The following is a 21,466-nucleotide window of genomic DNA, read 5'->3' as shown; positions in this document are numbered from 1 at the left end:
TTTCCTGATGTAAAAGTGTACCTGCATGCAAAGCTGTCCTACATTCTTAAATAAAATAGCCCCAGAAAGGTTAAATCATTTGTACCAGGGTTCATTCCGTCCTTGTATAAAGAATAATTTTAGACCACTTTCATAGATAGATTCATAGATACTAAGGTCAGAAGGGACCATTATGATCATCTAGTCCGACCTCCTGCACAACACAGGCCAGAGAATCTCACCCATCCACTCTTGCGAAAAACCTCACCTATGTCTGAGGTGTTGAAGTCCTCAAATCGTGGTTTAAAGACTTCAAGGATCAGAGAATCCTCCAGCAAGTGACCCGTGCCCCATGCTACAGAGGAAGGCGAAAAACCTCCAGGGCCTCTTCCAATCTGCCCCTGAGGAAAATTCCTTCCCGACCCCAAATATGGCAATCAGCTAAACCCTGAGCATATGGGCAAGATTCACCAGCCAGATACTACAGAAAATTCTTTCCTGGGTAACTCAGATCCCACCCCATCTAACATCCCATCTTTCCTCAGTTTAGTCTCCTTAGGGTTCAGTTATCCCTGTTCGTTAAGCCCTTCTGATAAGACTCATATTTAAAATAAAGCACATTAGTATAATGAATGTTTTATTTTTGTGACAAACTGTATCTCACTCTTAATTTTGATTCTTTAGATTATTAGAATACCAAACTATTCAGAGAACATATTTTTTGGTGCATTACAAAGAAAGTACATTATAGCACAAGGTAAACAAAAAACATAAAATTGCAAAAGGATATACTCAAACACCATAATTTCCCAATCCTGAGCTGAGTTTTAGTGGAACACTCAACACTTAAGGGTCTGCTCCCTCTCACTGGGCACAAACAGATTCTATTATCCTTACGGGGAGTTAGGTGCATGCATCAATAGGAGAATAAGCCCCTTACTTAGCTAACTGCAAACTAACAGAACACAACTAAGTACCTCCGCTGGTTGCATCCTAAGTAAAAATAAAGAACTGTGAAATCAAAACCTAAGTCACCTTGTTTAGGGCCATACATTGACTACTCACAAAATAAGCCACAGTCAATTGTCCTTTTTACAAATATAGATATATTTCAAATATCTTGAATTTTGGTAACTAAGATTTCAGTTCACAAGTGTCTATTTAGAATTTATACCAAGTTATACTATATGCTGACTACATTATAGTTGCTGCATTACTGCAATTAACATCTTTGTATGTGACCTCCTATTATACATGATTGCTGCAATTTGAACTCAAACTAAATTACTATCTTTCACCCTTAGGCACTCAGTTCAACTTGAAATATTGAGCTGCCCCTCTAGAGAAAAGAGATGAAGGTCACGCAAAGGACACATTTTTTCCAGTAAAAGAACTTAATAGTTTTTCTCAGGCTTCAGGTCTTTATTGTATTGGTTGACTGATAAGGTGCGAGAAGACAGGAGACACAGATAAGCCTGTCAAATCACAACAAAAATTTCTGTTCAATGCCACCTTCTTTAGATAAAGGCAGAGTCACTTTTTCAGAAAACACAGCAGACAAGCTCTGACTTGTTGTGTTTTTAAAATCACCATGAATGCACACAGTTATGTTTACAATCATTTAAATATATGCACTTTTGTAGAATACCTTTGCGCAATGGTTGTGGCATGGTTAAAATCTGGATGAGCAAAAGGGATGAGACATCTCTGTAAAGTACTGGAACCTCTGGCAATTCTTCACTGCTCATCCTGAAAAATTATTAAAATCATCACTTTTGACACTATAATACATCTTTCATTTTTACATTTTACTTTGCATTTTAATTTTAAATGGTTGTCATTGCAATATTACATGATTGCAAGCTTTTGGAATCCTAATATCTGATAATACTAATGAAACTATAGTTTTAAGATCACATTTTAGTCTACTGTACTTATGACAAATCACAATTTGAGCATCTGACTATTGTTACTAGTAGTTTTAAGCTTTTAAAAAACTGTCTGTAAAAAGGGTTTCTAGAGATCTAAAGATACAACTCACCTGCGACATTCAATGTGTTTCCCTAAATGCTCATGATCCACAAACTCCGAGTCATTCACAAAAACAATTTATAAAAAACCTTAAAATTCTGGCAGGCAATTTAGCTTGTTTCTCCTCAAAAGGTTTAGCATATATACATATAGATTCACATGCACACACACACACATACACATCACTAGAGTACTCATGATTAACTTTCTGTCCCACAGGATGAATTCCACTGAAAAACATTGAGACCCTATATAAGACTTTCCTTTCCTTTATGAGATGGAATAAGAACTGTATTGCCATATGTATAGGCTTGGAAGGATTCGATTTCACTATACACACAAAAAACAACAAAAATATTTACATCAACAATCATCAAAATTTACAGATAGGCAAAGTAAGAAAAATGCTGCTTGAGAATTTATTAGAGTTTGATTTAAGAATATTTACTTTATATACTTTGACATGTGATATTGACAATTTGTGTTGTAATGGTTATACAGCTTTAACTTTTTGGATCTCAATGTCTACTGTCAATTAATGTCTGATTCCCATATTGTCTGACTCCTGCCATAATTTCCTGCAACTGTGAAAATTTAAATTGAGTAAAAAAAGGAAGAAATGCTTAAAAGCAAAATTTTGCACAGCAATATTTAAATCGATAAAAATAAAACATACTTAAAAATAAACATTAAGAAATCAACATAAATGCTTAACCAATACACATTATCAATCAGAATTATAATAAAAATAAAAATTGAATTCTGCTAAGCCTACAAACTTTAGGGTAAAGGAAAAAAAAAAGTCAGCTAGATTTCTGCCCAATTTTTAGGGTCTTAATCCTGCAACATTTTATTAAGAACCATAAGTTTTATGAAAAAATTCAGATGGCTAGATTGATAGAGAGAGCAAGCACAGAAAAAGATACTACAGATTTCTTGTTAGATTAATCAGCTTCGTTCAACAATACAATTTTATCAGTTATCTACTTATCAATATCTACTTATAAATTTTCATCACAGATATTTTTAGTGAAGTCATGGACAGGTCACGGGCAGTAAACAAAAATTCATGGCCTGTGACCTGTCCATGATTTTTACTAAAAATACCCATGACTAAAACTTGGGGGGAAGGGTGGCTGCCTGGGGGCGCCACGGGTGCTGGAAGGGAGGGCAGACAGTGGCCCAGGACCTCTGCTGGTGCTGGAGTGGGGATGGAAGGCGGCGCATGGCCCGGGACCCCCGCTGGTGCTGGGGGCAGGTGGAGCCAGCAGACTTCCTACCTGGCTCAGTGCCTCTCCCCCCCTCCCCCAGCAGCAGAGTTTGGGTGTGGGGGCACAGGACGGGTGAAACGGGCTCTGGAAGGCACTTACCTGGGGGGCTCCCCGGAAGCAGCGACATCCCTTTCGCTCAGTTGCTAGGTGGAGGCGTGGCCAGGCAGCTGTGCGCGCTGCCTCCGCCCAGAGCACTAGGTCTGAGGGTGGTGCCTGCAGGTGGAGGCAGTGTGCACAGCTGTCTGGCTACACCTCCACCTAGCAGGTGAGCGAGGGGGAGGTCGCCGTTTCCGGGGAGTCCCCAGGTAAGTGCCGCCCAGAGCCTGCCTCACCCCATCCTGTGCCCCAACCCCCTGCCCCCTCCCACACCCAAATTCTGCTGGGGAGCGAGGTGTGTGGTGGACCAAGACTGCCCCAGCAGAGGCTGGTACGACTGGCGCAGGGGCTGCCTGAGCTATCCCCGAGCCAGGCACACTGGCCACTCCAGAAGTCACGGAAAGTCACGGAATCTGTAGATTATAAACAGAATATGTTAACAAGTATAAACAGAATATGTTAACAGGCATTTTTCTAGCTTGGTAAATGGCTTTAAGTATGTAGAGCAGTGGTTCCAAAACTTATTTGACTGCACTCCCCTTCTTTGTGTCTGTAGTAGTTTACGTTCTCCCCCCACCTCCTGCCACACAAGTAAATATGCACACCAATAAAAAAAACAAACAAAAAAAACATGCAACTCTCACTTAATACTAAAATCAGTAAGTCATTGGGTTCAAACTGAGCCAACAATCTATTATTTGTAATAAAAGCAAAAGCAAAACTGTGATTGTGCTCGATGCTTACAATTAAATGTGCACACGGCGTCGTAGAAAACTGATTAACATATAGATGGCAATGACTTTGTATAATGCTATGCAAGTTTCACACAAATCCATCAAAATGTATGGCGCCATCTAGAGTCAATGCACAGTGCCATCTGAGGACCTGAAATGTCTGGAGGAATCAACGTTGCTAATTATTCATTGCTTTGGGTAAAATGTGCACAGTAAGTTTTTTTCCACTAAAATTTCTCACGCCCCCACCCAGAATATATTCCACACCCCCCACCCCCTCCAGCAGGGCTCGCCTCCCAGTTTGAGAACCTCTGATGCAGAGCATACAGTACTACCAACTGGGTCAGATACTGCAATCTACGTAGCAAGGAAAATGCACCTTGCTAGCTGGGGTGCATTTTTGATCGGTCCAAGAGCAACAGGGATAACCAGTTCCTTGGGATCGCTCCACCTCCACCACCCTGAGTGGGAGTAGGGTAGGGGGAGATCTCAAGGAACTGCAGCTGGGGGCAGTGCTACACACAATTCCCTCCTGATGGCCTGCAGCATATATGTATGGAAGAGGGAGAAGGTACTGCTTCTTTCTCATTCCCCTACCCCATGCTGCAGGACCTGGGAGCAGGGGCATGGCACCTCGCATGGTATCCAAGTATCGGAACCTGTCCTGTCCACTCCTGCTGCCAGTGAACAGCGGAGGCATGGTGGGCCAGCTGATTGCTTCTCATCTGCCAAGACAGGAGTGGAAAGCTGCTTTTGCTTGCTGCAGAGGAGTAGCCATTTTGGGCTCTGTCCAGCCCCACCCTTCTCCATCCTTATCTAATGAGCTAGTTCTCCTCTGAAACTGGGAACTAGGCTGATCACCACATTTTGTTTGTGGCCTGGAAGGGATTTTCCCCTAAAGCAAAACTGGCAAACTGCTATGTGGGTTCTTCCACCTTCCATCGGCATCCCGGAGTTCTAGTTTTGGGATTGAAATTACATTTGTCACAATTTAGTGGGCTCCAGTGTGGTTGATGGGTTAAAAATGGTCTTATGTGGTGTACCATAATTCAATGGGGTACTTAGACACTGACCCTAAGCATGGCATTGCATGTCTCATGCAGTGTGTTGCTCTCCTCATATCATCTCATCTCACCTACCTCCTCTGTGGAGGTGGGGAATGGGTTGGGACACTAACTTCCAGCCCCAGTCCCGGGTCAAACCTGAGGGTGTATTGACCTCATATCCACCCTCAGCTTTTTAGAATCCGGGACCACTGGTGCCCAGCTGAAACATGCACTGGGACAGCCCTGTCAGGTAATTTGGGGAATGTTTCCCTATTGGTTAATAATTTTAATCAAGTTGAATCCTCTGCACTTAACTATGCTATGGTGTTTGTCTATCATTATTTCTGTGTCTGTAATGTCCTTTAATCAGACTGCCTCCCTGGAGAGTTAGAAATTCTTGAGAAAGCGGTTTGGAGTGAATATATCACTGAGCTGGCATACATAGTTAACATAATCACACTGATTAACTATCTCTAAGTCCATAGTGACAGGAGCCCTTAAGGAAGGATTCAGTAAAAGGAGTTTATTTTATATCTACATTATCTCCTTTTATACTTGAAAACTAACAATGTATACAATGAGCACAAGTCACCAAGCATCAAGTCACTCTAAAACAGTGATTTTCAGCCTGTGGTCCGCAGACCCCTGGGGGTCCGTAGACTATGTCTAAGATTTTCAAAGGGATCTGCAACTCCCTCAGCAATTTTTTAGGGGTCTGCAAATAAAAAAAGTTTGAAAACCACTGCTCTAAAAAACAGTGTTGTGAACAGTTAGAATTCTAGAAAAGGCAATGAAGAAGTCAAATTTTCAAAAGCACCTAGTCCCATTTTCAAAAATGACATAGGCATTTATGAGCTTAAGTCTCACTGAAACTTAGGGATGTAGGCTCCTAAATCACTTAGGCACCTTTGAAAATTTTACCCATGGTTAATTTTATTTTCCCTTTTGTGAGACAGATTTATAAGTTTCATTAGGCTGATGCCCTAAATTATAAACAAGTCATTTTAATTTTTTTCCAGAATTTTAAATTCATTAAAAAAGAGAGAAAGAAAGAAAAAGAACTCTGAACTCTAGTTGATCATGTTCATATTTGAAAAGTTCTTTCCTTCAGAAAGCATCAGAGTTAAAGCCATTTCACAGCAACAGACAATTAGGTCAAATGCCAATTTTGACACAATAAATTAGACAAGATTCCAATTTATATAGTGTGCGGTGATGACTGGCAACATCACCAAAAAAAGTATGGAAGACTCACTTTTTAAATGCGAGAACAAGTGAAATACTTGCTTAATTTATTCATTCCATATGAATTGGAGAAGTAAAGCTATATGAAATGTCAAGGTTTTCGATAAGCTGCTTCAGTCTACGTCAAGCACTGCAGCACATTAAGCACTTAAAAAGCACTCTGTCATTCATTAACAGCCTAAGCAACTTCTTCATTATGACACTGAAACTGCATTTATAAACTCTGTTTAGAATATGGAATTTATCCATCCTGCTAATCCCCTATGCATATGAGAAAGCCTGATAAGTCTGACTTTCCAACAGATTGTACCACAGTAGCAGCTAATGAAAAGCCAGTTAATGTAACTTCTCATGGTGCTGAAGCAAGGTACTGTAAAATGAATCCATGCATCCATTTTCAAAAGAATCTATATGATACAGTTCAAAGAGGTACCTTCTGATATGCCCATAAACGAAAAATTTGTTACTTGATTTCCTTTCTGGGACTGACCTCTCCCTCTAGTCCAAGACAACTGGGCTGCATTTCTCTGGCAGAACAAAAAAGTCCATGGGCTGGGGCTGGGAGCAATTGTGGAAATGCTCCACTTTACCCTTCTGTGGTTCCTGAGAGGGTCTCCTGGAGTGCAAAGCACCTCTCAAATCTCTTGTTTACTCCATTTGGCCTGCTCTGTGATGAAGGGAAGGGGAAACAAAGCCACACTATGGGTGATTTCATCAGGGAACAAAGGCCTAGAAATACTGGTCCCCAAGGGAGAGAAGAGAATGACACATAAGCTTTAAACGTTAGGATTTGTAATAAATAAGGTGTGAAGGCTGAACCAAGGCTCTGTTTGCATTGTCAGGGGCAATCTGACGGAAGGGAAGAAGAGTGGCCAAGTACAGAAGCTTCATCAACAAGGACAAGCCTATACCATTTCTAAATTCTACTCTTTGTATTGGGCACCACATAGGACGCAACACAGCTTTATGCTGTTGCCCTTTTGCTAATGTTTGTGAGCTTTTGCAGCAGGTCAGTTTTTCATTTGATGAGAAATTGGTGATGCAGTGTCAATGTATTTTCTAATATGATTTATTTAAAAAATGCTTATTACTCGTTTCCCTGAACAGAGGTGGGGTCACAGACTGTACATAGGCAACTGCAGCTTGCAAAAACCTCAACTAATGCACTGTCACTGTCTTTTGGTCTCTGTCTCTCATGGACTGTGTGCTTAAAACATTGTTTCCTCTTCCTCCCTCAGCCCCTGAGCTTTACTCCTGGTAAATGCCAAGCTGCTCATTTAGCACCATATGGTGTCAAAACGTGACTTGACCATTAATCTTCCTTTTGTGCAGCTTCTCTGCAACACACAGGAAATGTGCAGAAAAGGTCTGACTGCCCATCCAGGCAAAGAGTACTTTAACTTGCACAGTTCTCTTAACATCTGTCTGGGTGCACCTACCGTATAGGGGAACATCACAACTTTCTAGGGACAGTTCCATCCTGAGTGCCTATATATCAGGGCTAGCCAAACTTACTTACCCTCTGAGCCACATACATCTATCTTCACAAGTTCGAGAACAAGGGCACTCCTGCCGGAACTTGGGGCTTCAGCCCCGCAAAAGGCGCCTGCTGGGGCTCGGTGACTTCAGCCCTGTTCCTGCTGAAGCCTCAACCCCTGGCAGGTGTGCCCCATGGGACTGAAGCCTCGATCCCCTCCTCTCTGCTGGACAGAAGCCCCTACCTCACCACCCTGTTGCAAGGCAGAAGTCCTAAGCTCCCGCCCCACATCTAGTAGGTGGAGAATGGGGCGGGGGCTCCGCGAGCCGTACTTTGACTGTAAAAGAGCCACACCACCTCCACTACATATCAAAGACTCATATCATCCTCGACATAAGCACCTTTTGCCAAAACATTTTATCTGTCAACATATCAACCACATAAGACTAAGCCAACCCGGAGAATTCAGTTTAAAGCAATTTTCATTTTTATCCTAGATTTGGGATGGCTATGTCACCAGGTGGTCAAGCAATGACCAGCAACATACCACTATGTCACTGGTTCAGCAGAAACTGTAAAGAACCTGGTATATCACCAACAACAACTTAGTTTACCACAAAAATCTTCACAATTTATTAGACAGCTTTTTTGCTTTATAGAATAATTCACATATTTTAAGTTCTTTTGGACACAGTCTTCTTGCTTAATATTTCTCACACACATAGCACTTCACTTGTGCGTGGCTAACTGACACCATATTAACCCCTTCCTAAATTGTCTAGGGTTATTTATTTACATGGATAAAGTTGCATCCAATGATCTGTGCGTCATACAAGAGTTAAAAACAAGGCAACTGAGGGTGTGGAAAAAAAGACTATAAATTTCTCCTTATTCCTTCTTGCACAATAAATCACCTCTCCATCCAAACCTACACCTCAATCAGATGCTTCTTTTCTATAGGAACGGCCAGTAAAAGCAGATGAGTACTGCTGTGTGTATCCTGAAGTTCAACAAGTCTGAGCTCTTGCAGACCAAGTAGATGGTGGAAGAAATTTCCAGAGTCATGAATTCCTGACCAAAAATTCCCCGATGCTATCCTGCTTCTGATTAAACAAGAGGACTGTTCATTCAAGCACTCAATGAGGCATCACCCAAGAATGGAGGCAATCTCTCAGGTACCCAGATCCCTCACCAATTATGGAGGCAGATCTTGGCATAGATTGGGGCTGTTGGCAACAGTGCAACTATATGCAGATGTGCACACTGAAATTTTTTTTTAAGTAGCAGTATTATTTGGATTTAATTTTCCTATACATTTGGCATAAAATCTCCAGCCTGATATACAAATTAGTGCCAGTTGTGTAGAGGAAAACCAAGCTAAAAGTATGAGATCTAGAGTCAGACGATTTTAATTCTAAATTTGTATTTATATAAATAAAGTTATTAATGTTATATAAGAGCTGCAAGAATATAATGCAATCTTGCTTGTGTTTTGTAGATTACTTACAAAGCTGAAAAGGAAGAAGCCTTTTATTAAGTAAATAGTTATGCAATTAATCTCCTTACAAAAAAAATTTTCAATTAAAATGTTAATTTAAAGTAAAAATGAGATAGAACAAATCCAGAGTGTTACTAGGAAGTTTTGTATTGTTTTAGAAACAAAGAACCTGGATAAACAGTACTCTTCTGACACAGAACAGGTTTTGCTAGCGTTGATTTTTGTCTGAAGATTAGAAGTAGCACAAGTGAACACATTAGTGATGTTCAGTCAAAAGTTGTTTAGCTGCTGGGACTTTGTCATGCTGTTTGCAATCAGAATAAGCAAGTGAGGCTATTTGGATCTTTTTCTTTTATTGACAGATATTGTTCTACTGGGAGAGTCCTGACCTGGGAAAGATGATGATTTAAATTACTAAAATGCTTAGTTAGACTCAAAATGACAGAGTACAATCCATTTCCTAAGTCTGCACTGATATTTCTCCATCAACCTTCTAACCTTCTGCAGGTTGTAGTAAATCACCTTCTCATTAGCTGAGTTCTTACAACTGTATCTGAAAAAGATGCACTTTCAAAAGACCCTGTGAATTTTGAAGCAGCTTCAGATCACACATGCTCAATATGTCATAGTTCACTTGAAGATTTTATTTATTTCTTCAAATTCCAAAAGTGTAATTACAGGAGCTCATATTGTGCTCCGGGTGCCTACCCTACAAATTAAAATCACAAAATAACGCAAAAAGGCTGGCTGCAAATATATCCTCCTTTGCCACCCTTTCCTCAACAGCTGTAGAGAGGAAAAAAGATGGGGTTTGCAGTGTGCTCAATAGGTTACCAATCTGAGCTCCGGAGGACCAAAGCAGGAAACAGTCCAAAATTGAGGAACCTTCACAGAATGCCCAGCCAGCAGCTCCCTCTCATTTCTACTGAGGGAGCTCAAGCTTGAGTTCCTCTGCTGATCTGAACTGTGGTAATATGGCATGATGAGAAAGGCTCTCCCTCGGGTAAACAGGTCCTGAACCACTTAGTGCTTTACAGGTTAAAACCAACACCTTGAATTCTACACACGTAGTATAATGGAGTAATCAAGGCAGAGTTCCTCTTGTATGGCTGTTCACCTTGCAAAATAGATAAAGAATGGGTACAAGAACACTTGGAAAACTTGAACCTGTCAGCACTAATTACAGTAAATATTTAGAAAACCAGGAAACATCAGTTTCAGAAGTAAGAAACCTATTATACCACCAGCTGCATCTATAACTACTTATCTAAGAGGTTTTTGAGCACAGTATCTAGTACGGCCCATAGCTCCATAATCACTAAGGGCTCTAAGTTCCATAAACAGGCTCTGTATAAACCTGTACAGGTTCCATGGGGCTTGTTTGCTATGTCACATAGATATGAAATCTTTCAACTGATTCAAAAGCTCAAATAGGAAAAAAAATCTCATAGCCACTCATAGCCAAATCTCCCTCTTCTCCCCTAATACCTCTCCACAGACATAGGTAATCCTTCATTTGTGATTCCCATTGTTAAACTTTAATATTATGAAATTATGCACAAGCAGTACCCACAACGCCTTTCACAGATGGATAGACTATCCCTGGCTGACCAATGACAGTTTGTAGAGATCAGTATGGAAATCGTAATATATGGAGAAAACTTTAGAAAGGTAACTTTCAAGCGTTCTTCATGCAGAGCACATTGCACTAATCCAATCCTGACATCACACTCAGGTGTGTTTTACTGTAACCAGGTCCATATCCAAGAGAAAAGGCAGCAAATGCTTAACTAGAAGCAGGCCTGGTCATTACAATGATTTTTCCTAAATATTATAAATTCTAACAGTCCCTGCCACAGTCATCCAAGATCAGTTTTGAAGGCCCACAAGCCATTCATCCACCAGTCCTCCATTTACTGGAAGCTCTCAGACCAATCTTTAGCAATAGGGAGAGGGGAGAAGCACTCAGACTGCAGAACTGTCAATGGGTATGTTGACAGAGCTGGTGGCAGCATGCCACCAAGCCCAGGTTGAAAGACTCAGGCTCAAGCTACCACATTAAAAATAGCCATGTAAACAGCACTTTGAAGTTGCAGCTCGGGCTCTGAAGCTCAACCCCTTCGCTAGGCTTCAGAGCCCGAGCAGCAACATCTACACAGCTATTTTTAATGCACTAGCACAAGCTCTGTAAACCCCAGGCTGTCGACCTTGGCTTCGAGGCTCATGCTACAGGCTGTGTAGACATATCCAATATGGCCACAGGGGAGCAGCTCATCTATGAGGACACTGCTCAGTGTGTAGAGAAGGAGGGACTCAGCATCCTTCCGGTGCTACTAGCTGCTCCCTTGGGGGATCAAGAACCAATGTGGTTTCAAAGAAGGAAGAACCTAGCCTTTCCCACCACTCTCAGTAGTGGTGGTAGCAGACCCTTCCCACCCCCTCTCATTAAAAAGAGGTAGGGAGATTGAGGAAAAGCAGAAATATGAGTCTCCACAAAGAGAAGATATACAGATTTTACTGCCACAAAAAAAGAGCATCAATTCAAAGCTCCGGATGCCCTTGACAATCATTTAAATAATACAAATAATTGAACAGATTGTTCTAATTGTTCTAATAAAGAATAATATTTTAGCATAAATTTTTTTCTTGGTCTCCTCACAGATCTCCCTATTGCCCAGCTTTTCAAACCTCTACCCTCCCAAAAGCCAGGGAGAAAAAGTAGGCCTTGCAGTGTGCCCAAAAGAGCAAGAAACTCTGGTTAATTCAGACCAGGACCATTCACAACTCTTTCCCTTTCTTGCTTGTCTCTAACCAAGTGATTTCCTCTCCAGCTCCTCCACCATTTGGCTATTTGTCATCTTTGCATGTACACAACCTCCATGCTTTCTTCCCTACTGTTTATTGCTAGGTATCTGGGGATTTCCCATTAATTTAATTTTATATTTTTCTTTTAATTAAATATGTGGACAACTTTTACTATTGGATTCAGGCACTCTCATGAGGATAACCACAATGTGAAGGAAGGAAGTATAAAAGAGAAATTAGGATAAAGTACCTCAAAGAAAATGGGGTCACATTTTATATCAAAATTCCATTTTGAAATCGTTTCAAAAGGGTTAATAAGTGATTTATAGATGTTTGAATATATGGTTAATCAATTGTTATAAAGTCCAACAGGTCAATAAACTGCTTATAATAAACTATGACACATTCTAGCCTATAACATATACTTTTGACATATACTATTTATGTCAGTAACATTCTTATAACATCTATTAATTATTTAACTCTTTATAAACCATTTATAAATGGAATCTTAAAGTGTAACAAAAAGAGTTGCTTCCATTGTCCCTGGCTATCTAAATTAAAAGATCAAAATGTACAGAAAATTATAAGCCCAATTTCCTACCATCCTTAATGTTGGGCCTACTTGTCTTAACAGTATTACTTTAAAATCACAAATATGAATCTCTAATATTTTGTATAAAACAAATTTGAAAATTTCTTCTCTGCAAAGAAATACACTGTGTGTTAGACATTAAGTTTTGTATCTTACACATTTGGCCATTCAGATTGTTGACAAGTAAAGATTTTTAGTTTCAGAAAGGGACCATTTCGTCCAAAGAACTATACTGATGTTGCGTATTTTAAAATACTTACTGTGAATTCCTATCCTGCATTATCTGTGTTAATTTTCTCCATGGGTTATACGCAGAGTCAATGCTGTAAAGCCGCATGTGCATGGCCAAAACATGGAACAGTTGATCTGAATTGGTGAAGGAAAAAAAGATAATTTTGTTAAATATATCTAAAATATTTTATATCAGTTTAGCACCATTTATTTCCGAAATCTTCTACAAAACCTGATGTCTTCTAGAATGCTATAAATGATGCTTTAGTGACAGGTCTACAAGATTCTCTCTCATAACTTCACTGGGTTTCTAAGCATAAGGGATTATACCTAGGGCCCTACCAAATTCATGGCCGTGAAAAACACATCACGGATCGTGAAACCCAGTCTCCCCTGTGAAATCTGGTCTTTTGCGTACTTTTACCCTATACTATACAGATTTAATAGTGGAGACCAGCATTTCTCAAACTGGGGGTCCCAACCCAAAACGAGGTTGTGTGGGGGTCACAAGGCTACTGTAGGGAGTCGAGGTATTGCCACCTTTACTTCTGCGCTGCCTTCACAGCTGGAGAGTGGCACATGCTGGCTGGCCGCCCAGCTCTGAAGGCAGTCCCGCAGCCAGCAGCAGTGCAGAAGTAAAGGTGGCAATACCATGACACCCTTATTACTGCACTGCTGCTGCTGGTAGTGGTACTGCCTTAAAAGCTGGGCTCCCAGCCAGCAGCCACAGAGATTTTGGTCAATTTCACGGTTGTAGGATTTTAAAAATTGTAAATTTCACTGTTTCAGGTATTTAAATCTGAAATTCATGGTGTTGTAACTGTGGGGGTCCGAGCTCTAAAGGGTGTCATGTGGGGGTCTCAAGGATATTGTTGGGGGGGCTGCAGTATTGCAGGGGTGGCCAACCGGCAGCTCCGGAGCCACATGCAGCTCTTCAGAAGTTAATATGCGGCTCCTTGTATAAACACCGACTTCGGGGCTGGACCTACAGGCGCCAACTTTCCAGCGTGCCAGGGGGTGCTCACTGCTCAACCCCTGGCTCTGCCACAGGCCCCAACTCCACTCCACTCCACCCCTCCCTACCCCCTCTCCTGAGCCTGCCATGTCCTCACTCCTCCCTTTTCCCCCCCACCAGAGCCTCCTGCACACCACGAAACAGCTGATCGGGATGTGCGGGAAGGGAGGGGGAGGCACTGATTGGCGGGTCTGCTAGTGGGCGGGAGGTGCTGGGAATGGGGCAGGGAGGGAACTGATGGGGGGCTAATGATGTATTACTGTGGCTCTTTGGCAATGTACACTGGTAAACTCTGGCTCCTTCTCAGGCTCAGGTTGGCCAGCCCTGCGGTATTGTCACCCTTATTGTGCACTGTTGCTGGCGGGTACTCATGACACAGCAGATTTTCATAATACAACTTCACAATATCAATCAGAATTCATGAGTTGCATAGATATAGCCCCAATTCATAACAGTGATACCATGCTCTCACTTGTTTGTCTCGTATCTGAAGTACTCTTCTTGTATTCCATATGTCTACGGTTTAAAATTCCTAAAGTTCCTGGAATCAAAGGTTCAGATCCCAGCTGGATCAACTCAGCCCTTCATCTTTTGGGGGTAGAAACTTTTAGTGCCACCAGTTTATTATGCAGTCATCTTTTGGATAAGACTTTAAAAACAAAGTTTCTGCCTACTTTGCATTGACATTACAGATAGCATGGTATTTTTCTTAAGGACACTATTTTGCCCACATTTCTGCAATGCGCTGTGCAGTTTGTTGTCACCCTCCAACCCAGATGCAGCTGTATTTCAAGGGTCCCGGAGATATATGATTATTTTCAAAATACTTTTTGAATCCTTTTGAACAAAAGACACTATTATGTTATTAATGTAAGTTATTACAGAATCATATATTAAATGTGATTATTGCCACATAGATGCGAATTGTACAATTGGTCCATAGAAACAAACTAATATATTCATGAATTACAGATAACTATTCACTTGGACTACATCCATCTGCTCTTTTTTCAGATTTCCTCTTTGTTATGTAACTTAGGCTGGCAGTCACAATTAGTGCAGGCAGCATCTTCAGATTTTTACATTTTGCAGGTTTTGAGACGCCCTGAAGCCCTTTCAATTACTTCTTGTATGTTTGTTGTACTGTTACATCCCTAGTGAAAGTGTATATGCTATTCTACTGTAATGTGTTGATATGAAAGTCCTATTTTTAAAAAATGAACTCTCTAGGTTTCCCATAATTTGGCTCAGTTTTCCCTTCCTTCACTACATGTTTTCTTTCATTCTACACTATATATTGGTGTCTTCTGCTGTGTCTGTTTCAGTGTCTGCCCCCCACCCCAATTTTTCTGTAAAGTTAAATAATGGTTCCTTCTTATTTTCACTCTCTCTTCCTCTACTTCCCTTCAATTTTTCCTTTTTGCTCAATCCTCTCTCCCATTTTCTCCTCTATTATTTTACTTTTCTCTTGCTTTATGTTTAATCTCGCTCCTTTCTTCTCTTTCTGCAACCCCCATTCCACCTGCACACACATCTACAGGTCTCCATATTTAAATAAAAATAGTAGCTATTAATTTATTTTCCACAAAAAGATAATTACTCAGAGATATTTGGTCGCCAAAAAAGTCTTATGCTAAAGTCAGCTGACTCTGCCAGAGCCTGAGGGCTGTAATTAGTTCCCGGGGTTTGTAAAATAATTGAAGATGTAGATGACACTGGAACTGATTGCTGTCACCTGCTTTCTGAATAAAGTCAGTCAATGAGGACAAAATAAACCCTCATTTCTCCTAGCAAGAAATTATAACAAAATGTTGTTTTGCTGACAGATTTCTCAATGTCCTAAGAATATACTGATCTTTCAGAAAATTATACTAATTTCTTTTTATTTAAATGAACACCACAAAACTATTGGTTTCCTCCTTTCTCGTCTAAGGGAAAAAAAATAGAAAACATGATAATTTACATGAAACTGCTCCTTGCTTCAAACAGAAAGGAGCACCGAGGCAGAAATGTGCTCAGAGTAATTAACTCTTTGTTCCCATATTGACTATTTTCCAACCTTACATTTAACATAAAATGAATTGGTCAAGCATCAAATTCTAGCACCAGAGGGTTTATTATTTGTATGTTCTGGCTATATGTTTGTGAAATTAGGGCGTGTTGTATTGTAGTACTAATCTGAACAGAAACATTTTTGTTACCAAAAGCTTTATGAAACACAAAATCTTAGGGTTTGTTAGTTTGTGATGGATCGAGGAGACAGCAATCCTACTACCTACTTCTGTTCTATATAAATATGATGCAGGATATTCAGTCTAAGATAGGCAAAAATAAGCAATGCTTCTGCTGGATTTTTTTTTAATGAAAAATTTTCTACGATGCTATTTTAAAATATAAAAATAATTCTTCCATGTCAATGGAGCACAAGCATAGAGTGTTTTTTTTCTAGATTTAGAGTAACAAAAGAATACATTGCCCCCTAATGGGAACACAGTAGCAAAAAGACATGGTTTCTGAGTCTCTTCTTGATGTCTAAATATTCTTCACTGTTTAGTAAAATGAAATCCTGAAGTGGCCATTTGTTTTTTTACTACTCCTTTGCAGTGACTATGTGATTATGAAAAGCAAGAGAATAAGGACTGAGAGAGAACAGAGAAAGGCATGATATGCCATTTCTTCACAAAAATTGGCTTGTCTTGGATACATCAATATTCAAATGACAACATTCCTGCTATTCTACTCCGAAAGTTTTCCTGCTTATGTGTTTGTGTGATGGCGTGGAAGTCCATGTGGGGCTACACAAAGGCAAAATTTATCTGCCTTTATATACTGTGTTCTGCCATGACTGCACCTCACCAAAGTGTGGATAGAGGCCTATAAAAAGCAGTTACCTCATTTTCCATAGACTTTGTCTTAAAGATCTAAACTACAGCCTCTTCTGTCAAGAAGCAAAAGCAATATATTAAATGACAATGAATCATTGAAGAGCCACCCTAACTACTCTCCAGCAGCAAGAAGATGACAGCCATAACTCAACAGGCATCCCAGACACCCCCACAGACAACAGTGTTTCTTATGGGCCCCTCTCCCAGGAATAATACAAAGTCATCAAGCAGCAATGATGGTGTGCAGAAGCAAGTGAGGGGTCTGGCCTGGAATCTCCAAACTAATATACTTCAAGCTATTTGAAAAAGTCTGTTAATTTTTTTAAATCTTAGAAGTACAAAAAATTACAGGTTTACAATGTAATGAATGGTATAGGACAACGTAAACTGGACTCTCCTATTTTTCCTCATATAATACATGAGTGAGGTTACAGCCAATTAAGTTGACCAAATGTAAACAAATTGTTAGAGTTAGATTGTTAGATTGTTTTTGTTTTCAGAGAGTACCTATTTATGAGCACAAACTATGTAACATACTTAACAAAACATCATCTACATTTACAGTCAGTTTTGACTTTGATTCATGGTAATTTATTACCAAACACTCCCCTCAAAAATTATCTTGCTCAAAAAAAATACTTAACCGGCTACCAGGGGTCTGTTCTTTTCAGCTGCCCCATGCCAGCTCTGCTTTCAGTGTTTTCTTACTGTGAAACAGCAGAGATGAATTAATCAGAGTCAGCACTTTCAAAAGAGCAGCTGGAGAGAAAAGACACTAGCACTGCTTTGGGACTGAAGCTGCTAGAGAATAGTCTTCTGATGTTCTCACCCTCAAATATCAAGGATAACAGGCATTCTATATATATCTACATCACCAGCACTTGCTGCTGTAATCACATCCTTTATTATTTTCAATATTAAGGAATACTGGTATACATTTTTGATTCCACAGGAGGACAGAAAAAGATGGTCCCATACATGTTTTTATCTTTCATTTCTATCTATACACAGGACAAACTAAACTAATTTGGAGAGATGATTTTGATAGGTGAATGGAAAGATGTATCCAATGTCTGCTAAATTTACAATATCGACATGAAATTTACTGAAGCTACACATTTTCTTCTTGTTTAGTTTGGAACTCTTCTTCTGCCCTACACAGAAACTTTGCATAGCTATTTAACATTGTCTTTTGCCAAAGAGAGAGTTTAGAAACTTCATTCACATGAGGTATCACATTCTACATACGGAATGGAGGAGGTGCTGTACGAGTGATGAAAAACTGCATGTTTGGCTCACATTTATTTTACCCTTCAAAAGTCAGGAGCACATTTTTATCCTCAATTCTTCTCACATTTGTATTTTTAAATACAGATAAATATTACCTGTTTTGCTGTAATGCTCATAAGTCTCTGTTTTGACTTTACTTTTCTTGATCTGCCCTTTTTTCTCCCTATTCCAGAGACTATTATTCATATTTCCAGTGTTAACAGGGACAGCTTGCAGGAGGCAACAAGCAGTCCTCTGCAAGTGAAGCATAGTAGGTGCTTCTGGTTTCAGGTGCAGCATGAAACCAGTAGCCCTATTGCACTCCTCCCCTCAAGCTCCTGGTCAGGACTCTATGTAGATCATTACTGGAGACATTGGCTAGAGTATTGATTTTTAACAAGGAGTCGCAGATTTCCTTTTTCTCTTTATAAAGCTTAGTTAGCCTTAATATCTTCAGTAGGAAAGACTTGCCGTCTGTCTTCCCAGTCATCACTGATCCTGTAGACTGGAAATACTGAGAAAGATTTTCCTTTCTGTGAAGGTCAGGAAAATCCTTTTTCTTTTAGGCAATAGGTGATGCAGCACTGTCAGACAAATCTAAGGCCTTGAGCACTACACTGATTAAATAGCTAATATCCTCTGGACCAAAACTCTTCAGAGTGGTGTCCTTACAGTAGGAGATCAATTTTAGAGAGGATGAGGGAGAAATTTTCCCTTTTTCTTTGGAGAATATCATTGGCTTTCTTTTTAGATTCCTTCTTCGAGTATAGAAGATATGTCAGACTTCTTAGCAACCAGCAAGTGGGGCTCTTTGCTATGTGATAAAGAATGCTTTTTGCTGCTATATTTTTAGAGTTGACCTCGGTGGTTAAGCTGAGTGGGAGCTATCTAGGTTCGACAGAGGTTTTGGCTTTCTTGAAATCAGTGTCAAGACAGACTACCAGCTGTGACTGAAGAAGGCAAAAGGGGAGACGGGCACACCCAGATGGCTGAGGAGCCAGCAGCAACAGGAATGTTTGCATACACCTGGAGATGCTCATAGTAGCAAAGGATCAGGAAGTAGTTGAAAGAGAGTTTTACCTTTTTCTATGACTTCTGTATGAAGTTAGCTGGGAGTCTACTCAATTGTGCTCACGTTACTAGACTCTGCAAGATGGAAATGATACAATCTACACTGGGAGAATGATACAAGAACCAAATTACTTTCCTGGAAGAAACAACATACACCATCTCTGGATGGCGGATACAAATTGCAGTGTGGAAAGTGTGGTCAGATCCAAGGATGGTGCCGAGAGCTATCATTTGATTTGGCTAAGGAACTTGGTACAGAGTTCAATAGAGAGCATACTTATTATCTCTGCAATGCCATTTGTTTCAAGTGCTTAAGAAATTCTGTGTATCAAGAAAGCTAGCTGTGTATCAAGAAAGCTGAGCTCTAAACTGAACAAGAGCCATTAGAGAGGAGGTAGAAACAACCTAATGAGATAGTTTTTCATTGTTTAGGACCGCTATATAAGGATAAGAAGGTATTGAGTGTTTCATTTTAAGGACAGCTTACAAGAGTCCCAAATACTCTTCCTATATTCATATACATGTGAATTTCCTTCCAATTTAAAAAACTGGTGCTGTAAGCTCATAGGGAGATCACTGTTTCCTTTGGCTTCTCACAGTCAGCTCTGACAGGAAGCCTACACCAGAAATGAGCTTTCATCCCAGGTTGAGATCAGAAATGTTGTTGAATTTTCCTATCGCCACCTGCTGCTATCAGGGCACTTTGAATTAATAGTTACTTGGAAAAGATAAGCAAATACAACTACTTAAGGAAAGCAAGAAATATGGAAAAATAGGCTTTTGTGATATTTATGGACATTAGAGAGATACCATAATGAAACACACATCAAAGGAACATCAGAACGTAGTAGAGAAGACAGGTGGAAGAGAGAATCTGGATCAAAAATGTCTGTACTACATTAGAAGATGAACACTGCTACTTAGACATTGAAGGAATCAATAGGATTTATAAAAAACTCAAGAAGATTACATCTCTGTTTTCATATCCCTTTCTCCTTAGCATATGTTATTTACATAAGAAGAAAGAAGGTATTTCATATCACATTACATAACATTACTATCATAGGACAGGAGAATTCCATTCTGCATTCTTCTGACCAAATCCTAGAAAAAAAAGCAATTGAGATATCTGAGCTTTTTATAAACCTTTACAATATTCCAAAGTAAAAAATAAAATCTGTACAAATATTAGAGGACATAATTATTTCTCCTTAACCACAACATTTCAAGAACTCTGATGTCATGTTGCTATCAATGCCTAATGTCACACCACTTCTAAAAAGAACCTACATGTGAGATAAAGAGGCCTTGACCTGCACGTTTGTGTTTTATACTGTATACAAGCATATATTTTCTTAAATTCACATTTTTAAACCTTAAAATGACAATTACATGGCCAGATTTCCTTTATCATTCTTGTCACATTGGCTCAGTCACTGACTCTAGCAGCTACATTAATCATTCTTAATTTTACTTCCCAAGTACAGTTGCCCTCATGGTGCAATCTACTAAAACAGCACTTGACCTATTTGTTCCCACCATCTTCACTGACTCTTGCTGCTGTAATAGCTCACCTGGGACACCATATTCCATTTTCTGCACTATCTTATCGACAAACTTTACAGTTGTTACAAGACTAATACAGAGTGGTGTGCTTAATCACAAGAGAGATACCTCAGTACCAAAGCTGTGAGAGAATCAAATGAAAGATCTGTGGGGGCTTACATTGTCATGAATTGTAATTGTTCTATACTGAACAGAAGCAGGTTTAGAAAGACCACAAAGTTAGTATAGTACTGCACAAATAAAGCCTATATTTCCTAAGAATAAGATTAAACTCAAAATAGTATTGAATTCCTACATAGGGAAACAAATGGCTTGCCTGCAATCATTTCATCTTTAAATAAGAAAAAAAAGTGATTCAGTTCTATCTACATAATGAAGAAACTGTAGGTATTTTTCAAGTACATTTTTTTTAAAAAAATGGAACAAAATACAGGACTATGGAAGGATAATTTACACATGGCAAACAAGAAGAATTTTGCCAGGCTTATGTTTCTAAATTATATTTTGTAAAATGACTATATAGAGAGAAAAACAAGAATTCCCCTTTTTAAAAAGTGCAGCATCTGTTTTATGGCTACAGCTAACTCATACACTTGAGGGACATATTTTCACTCAGTCCACAGATATCCCAATGGCCTGAATGGACTCTCTC

At 39.7% G+C, this 21,466-nt stretch overlaps 1 protein-coding gene across 4 annotated transcripts in view; it reads right to left on the bottom strand.

The window, feature by feature from the left end:
• Positions 1 to 21,466, bottom strand: part of UBR3 (ubiquitin protein ligase E3 component n-recognin 3) — a 215,571-nt gene that overhangs the window by 37,339 nt on the left and 156,766 nt on the right. For all 4 annotated transcript variants that reach the window (XM_077829550.1, XM_077829551.1, XM_077829553.1 and 1 more), the window contains 2 exons: positions 13,038 to 13,143; positions 1,628 to 1,728 (listed from right to left, as the gene is read on the bottom strand). In XM_077829550.1, the coding sequence (XP_077685676.1) occupies positions 1,628 to 1,728; positions 13,038 to 13,143 (207 nt within the window). The remainder of the gene's footprint in view (positions 1 to 1,627; positions 1,729 to 13,037; positions 13,144 to 21,466) is intronic.

This window comes from Eretmochelys imbricata, chromosome 11 (genome assembly GCF_965152235.1).
Source record: "Eretmochelys imbricata isolate rEreImb1 chromosome 11, rEreImb1.hap1, whole genome shotgun sequence".
Classification (NCBI taxonomy): Eukaryota; Metazoa; Chordata; order Testudines; family Cheloniidae; genus Eretmochelys; species Eretmochelys imbricata.
The sequence above is the reverse complement of the archived record's forward strand: the minus strand, read 5'-3'. Positions and strand labels throughout refer to the sequence as shown.